At 45.4% G+C, this 5,365-nt stretch overlaps 1 protein-coding gene across 1 annotated transcript in view; it reads right to left on the bottom strand.

The window, feature by feature from the left end:
- Nucleotides 1-619: 619 nt before the first annotated feature.
- The window catches only part of srebf2 (sterol regulatory element binding transcription factor 2), a 15,809-nt gene continuing 11,063 nt past the window's right edge, over nt 620-5,365 (bottom strand). Inside the window, exons 11-20 of the mRNA XM_014012921.1 lie at nt 4,763-5,012; nt 4,496-4,665; nt 4,242-4,413; nt 4,009-4,126; nt 3,766-3,875; nt 3,436-3,568; nt 2,507-2,678; nt 1,888-2,064; nt 1,511-1,622; nt 620-1,345 (exon numbers count right to left, since the gene is read on the bottom strand). Of these exons, the coding sequence (XP_013868375.1) occupies nt 1,128-1,345; nt 1,511-1,622; nt 1,888-2,064; nt 2,507-2,678; nt 3,436-3,568; nt 3,766-3,875; nt 4,009-4,126; nt 4,242-4,413; nt 4,496-4,665; nt 4,763-5,012 (1,632 nt within the window). The 3' untranslated portion in view covers nt 620-1,127. The remainder of the gene's footprint in view (nt 1,346-1,510; nt 1,623-1,887; nt 2,065-2,506; nt 2,679-3,435; nt 3,569-3,765; nt 3,876-4,008; nt 4,127-4,241; nt 4,414-4,495; nt 4,666-4,762; nt 5,013-5,365) is intronic.

The following is a 5,365-nucleotide window of genomic DNA, read 5'->3' as shown; positions in this document are numbered from 1 at the left end:
ACACACACACACACACACACACACACACACACACACACACACACACACACACACACACATAAACATCCATCACCCCCCAGATGATAAAACAAACCCATTTCTCTTCAGAGCTTTACATTATAGATGCACACCAAACCGTTTTATAAAACCTTACAGCCACTCCAAACATCCTTAAARGTTTCGACCTGTGCTGCTTGAAACTCAGCGTAAAGGTCAAAAACTAGGTTTATTTTTTTTAGTTTGTTGCCACAGTCAGCTGCTGCTTGGTGATATTTTCAAACCCTCTCATAAGAAAAAACAGGCAAATAAAAGCATAAATGATGATGAACTAAAGGTCTCAGACTGCTAATGTAACTCTTTTGAATTGTTTCTCAAACAAATAACTTCCTGTTTTTTTGTTGCTTATATACAACTTATATACAATCACACTGTCTTTATGAATGCAATTACTTTATTATGTAATATACATACACCTGTGTGTGTAGACAGGCCTCTGTTCTTTTAGTTTAACATTTAGGAACTGCTTWCTGTCATGTCTGTGATGCTAAATCCCACAATCAATATTTTATATTTTATAGGAAACCAAACTTTCACTTTAGGCATCGTTTAGATCAGTTGATTTTTTTTCCTTTTTTGTTTTTAGCACAATGCTGGCATGTACAGTGTTTGAGGTAGATAAGACGACACACTGCTCAGCGCTGTACGGTTTAAAACGAGCTTCTCCGTGTTCCTCCTGCAGCAGAGACGCACTCRGACCTCTTAAATGAAGACTGCAAATTAACTGAACAGCGCACAATTACTACAGCGACACAGTAATGACTGCACTGATACAGCTGGATTCATTTAAAACCGCTGCTGGATACTGGTCCCCTTTTCTGTTTTTGGGGGCCCTGTCTGAGTTGTTCTTTCGTGTGTTGGTCAAAATCTCTATATTTTTTATTTTAACAGAAAACCAGAACAGAATAGAAAAGTCTGTACCACTATGAGGCAGAAGGGGGCGCCAAAGAGCTGCAACAATTCACTCCGCAACAAACATGTAAAAGTGTAGCCATTAAACGTTTCAGCCACGGCACCTGTTTGATGGCGTACATGTCTGACGTCTAAAACGTGYTTCCTGTCCTGTGTGCTCAGGAAGCGGCGATGGTGGTGCCCCCGCTGAGGCGCAGCAGGATCTGCTGACAGTCCTGCAGGGACCGGCGGTCTCCCACTCGCTCCAGGGTTCGCTTGGCCTCGGCCAGCAGACGGGCTCGGTGACCYGGCGGGGTCAGGAGGGGCATGGGCAGGTGGCGGCAGGCGAGGAGGATGGCGTGAGCCCTCTCCCTCTCGCCAACAACACACTCACCGTCTGAAGGCAGCAGGAGGGGGAAAAGAAGAAGAGAAGAGCAGAGTAAAAATCGGTGTGACAAAGCCATCTAAAACCGTTTTATTTTGTTAAGAACTAAAAACAACCCCAGCTGGAGTTTCACTCGGTTTTCCATGTGTTTATTTAATGTATAAATGTGTTACGGACCAGCAGAGAATGAGCTGTGGGTTCTGCGGCGCAGGCTGTGCTCCAGCAGCTGGTGTGTCCTCGTTGGGCTGGCTCCAGCCATCAGCCGCACCGTGGTCTCATGGAGAAACATCTGAGAGAGAGAGACAGAAGTCAGGCTGACTGGTTAAACCTGGTTTAAACGGAGAGATAATTGTGCCAATTTTTAAACCAGTTTTAACCTCTCGACAATCTTAAGAACGATCTGATTATCATAATGGATCTAAAGATAATCTTAGGTCTTCCTGCTGTGTGTGTGTGGTGTCTATGCTGAGTGGCTCTACACCACACACTGTTTATCATCATGTGGGTAAAAAAAGATATTTATCCATGTACTAAACTAGATCTAATGTTTATACCTTGTGTTGTGCCTGTCTGTAACACTGTGTGAGCTTCCTGAGTGCACTCAGATCCCTCTGGAAACCAGCCAACTGAGATCCCGGAGCCGGACCGGGCTCTCCGTTACTGCTGCCTCCTCGCTGCCACAAGCTGGTCCTTATGGTCAGAAGGAGGTCACAGACGAGAAGCTCCACCCCCTTCGAAAATAAGAAGATTTCACTTAGRAATGGTTTCAGTTTTGAAGAATTGTGTTTAAAACTTGAGGCGTGAGTCAAATCTGAACCAATCACCAACATTAAAACGTGCGTGTCAGAACTCAAGCCCCTGATCGGTTAGTGAGACTCGAGGCTAATGTTAGGTGGTGTGGTGTGTAGCGGGTGCGTGCAGATCGGAGAGGCCTCTGTGTTGCACTGCAGACACATTGCACTTGGCTTCAGGATCATGCAATGCACCTCCTTCCACCYACACTGTGCACACACACAGCCCCACTCCAGCCTGTCCTGACCTCTGCCCAGCATGCAGGGTTTTAAATCAAACGTGCACTTTCAGGAAGGAGAGAACGCCCCGACCCAAGCTCAGATCTGAAGTAAAGTCAGTGATTGGAAAGTTAGTGATGGAGTTTCTTCTACCGCTTCGTACCTTGTTGAGCCAGTTGCCCGACTGAGCGAGCGGCACGGAGATGCTGCTGCGCAGGTAGCCGCTCGCTCTGTCACAGTGGGAGAGGCAGGAGACCACGCTCTCCCCTTTAAGTGGGGACARGCTCATCTGGACCACCTTACACAGGAGAAGCACAGCTTTGGGCAGGGGATGGCTGGAAAAGAGAGAAGACAAGTTTAGATACCGGTAGTTGAAAAGTTTCAGTGCTTTGCAGCTTTGACATCAAACTGACACTAATAGATCCTTAARGTGGACGTATGATGCTTTTAAATCCTTTTAAACATTTAAATCATTCAGTTTGCATCTATATACAAGTGGAACTGCAATGCTTTGGTCTGAATTCCTCCTTATTKTAACTCCACAAGCCCCTCTTTCATCTCGTTTCTGAGGTGGTCTCAGACAAACTCATTTTGACGCTGTCTCTTTAAATCCAAAYAAGGCGCTTCACTCTCTGCCCGTCCAACTACTAGAGCGGTTCATTGTACTTTGAGGGAGGGKTTTACGACTGTATCGCGGCTCAGAAACGTTTTCTTTACAAATTAATTAAGAGATGTCAACAACAGAAAACTTGTCCATCCAGCCTTACATGTTGGAGCCAGAGTCKGACCCAGAACCAAAGTCTGACCCAGAACCAGATGAAATGGTAGTAGGTAAGTCCAGACCTTATTTAGAAGTTCTGTTTYAAATATTTTGAAGTATTAGCTCAGAAAACATAAAAGAAAAAATGGAAAATTGAARGAGTTGAAAAACATATCTAATTCAACTTGTTTGCGTGACTCAAAGTACACAACAACATGTAACTGACAGATAAAACAGTGGATTTAACTGAAACTAAAACAACAACATAACCTGTCTACAACAGAGACACTGTACAACACTAAATTATTTTGCTTTTTATTTAATGCAYTTACTCAAGAATGTGCAGAGCTCTTGGCATTCGCTCTGCTTCAGCTAAAAGTGACCTCACAGCGACATCATCACCCAGCAGCCAATGAACAGCAGCCTTCAGTACCAGAGCCCACCAACGACTCACCGGGTCTCCCACTGGAAATACATAAGAAAAAATTTTTAAAATAAAAACAGATATCAATTTTTGAAGCAGGAAGTTTTGTTGAAACAACCGAGGTCTGTTGGAGACAACTTCTCAACATTTCTAAAGAACTGTTGGAAATGTTTGCTCTTCTCACCACATTAAGACCGACTGTGATAAAAGGCTCTTTATGAAATGCAGTTTTTCAAACCTGAAATGGTGGTGTGACTGGGAGGAGTCGAGAAAGGGGGAGGAGGGGAAGGAGAGTCCTCTGTGCAGCTGTTCAACAACTCCAGGAACTCCAGGGCGCTGGAAAATTCACTGCATAAGTAGCAAAACATGAAAAATAAAACAAAAAAACAAAGAGGGCGATTATAAACACGGTAAAAATGTCTGAGTGGAGACATTGAGCTTCTTGATAGGAAGGATTGCGGCCATCAAGTAACTGCTGTACCCAGAGCTGTTCTTGCAGCCGCCTGCGTCAGAGTCGCTCTGCGGCTGGATGAGGGTRTGAACTGCTCGCTCCAAAAGCTTCCTGCAGAAACATCGGTGCAGCTGGGCGATGGGGTCAGCTGAAGGAAAACAGAAGGTCCCACTGCTTTAGCTGGAAATTTACTTCACTTTTTTCTTTTGACATTAATTAGAGAGAGAAAAAAACTAGGGAACCAAAAATCTAAAAGAACAAACCCGGGTCCCTCTGAGAWGTGTACACCTCGTCGCCGCTGTCCGACTTCACCGACCAATCACAGCTCAGGAAAAACTGCCAGCCCAGTGGCGTGAAGAGCCAGCGCAGGCAGTCAGGGATCTGCTTGATCTCTGACTGGTTGGCGACGTTCTCTGCGCATCCCAAAAGGTAACCCTGAGAGACAGACAGGACGTGATATAAACCCAACATGGCTGCTTTTAGTTGTGATTAAATCCAGAAACAGCCAAACCCGTACAGGCAGATAAGAGAGGCGGTGGCCCAGGACGGTGCGCAGGGCTGTCGCTGCCGTGACATAAATCTGAGCGAGCTGAGTCGGGGCCATCTTGCCTTGTGCGCTCTCGCTGAGGTTAACAGCGCTGAGGGACAGGGAGAACGCCCACAAGCTGCTGCGCTGAGGCAGCTTTCCTRCAGAGACCAGCAGATATCACATTTRTTACCTTCAAATCTTTCAGAYATGACCACATCTGATCTCTTCAGGATCCAAACACTTGTGTCCTCTGACCTGTGAGCTGAAGTTGGCTCAGCTGGTGGTAAACCAGAGCTGCGTCTCTCGCGCTGGTCCTCGCCTCCTCCCCTTCGTGCTTCCCTCCAACCTGGTRGACCAGCCAGCCCAGAGGGGTCGGGCGATGCAAGCAGTAGCGAATCAAATTCCAGGAGAGCGAACAGACCAGGTCCAGACCGGTGGAGGGGAGAGCTCTYGTCAAGACGGACAGACAAGTCTCTAAACTGGCCATGGCTGCTGTGTAATCTCCCTGCAGGAGACGGAGAGAAACAATGAGCTGCTCAGTGTTTGATGCTGACTTACAGGTGAGAAAACTTAGACATYAAGGAGCTAAAAATGCTAAAAAATAAAACCAAATAGCAGGCTTAGAGACATCAAAACAATAAGATAAAATTTGCTTGAGGTGCTCTCTGACAGATGAAACAAACTGATCCTGATCCCTAAAGTCTGAGTAAAGCAGGCCGTGACATCATTTCTTGAAGTAGTTAAATCTTTTAGAGACATTTTTTAAAGGAATCCATGATTAGTTGTAACATTAGAATTTATTTGATAAAATATATTTTAACTGTAAAATAAAGACTGTAAAAATTCTGTAGGCTGTTT

Source organism: Austrofundulus limnaeus, unplaced genomic scaffold (assembly GCF_001266775.1).
Source record: "Austrofundulus limnaeus strain Quisiro unplaced genomic scaffold, Austrofundulus_limnaeus-1.0 Scaffold96, whole genome shotgun sequence".
NCBI classification, from domain to species: domain Eukaryota; kingdom Metazoa; phylum Chordata; class Actinopteri; order Cyprinodontiformes; family Rivulidae; genus Austrofundulus; species Austrofundulus limnaeus.
The sequence above is the reverse complement of the archived record's forward strand: the minus strand, read 5'-3'. Positions and strand labels throughout refer to the sequence as shown.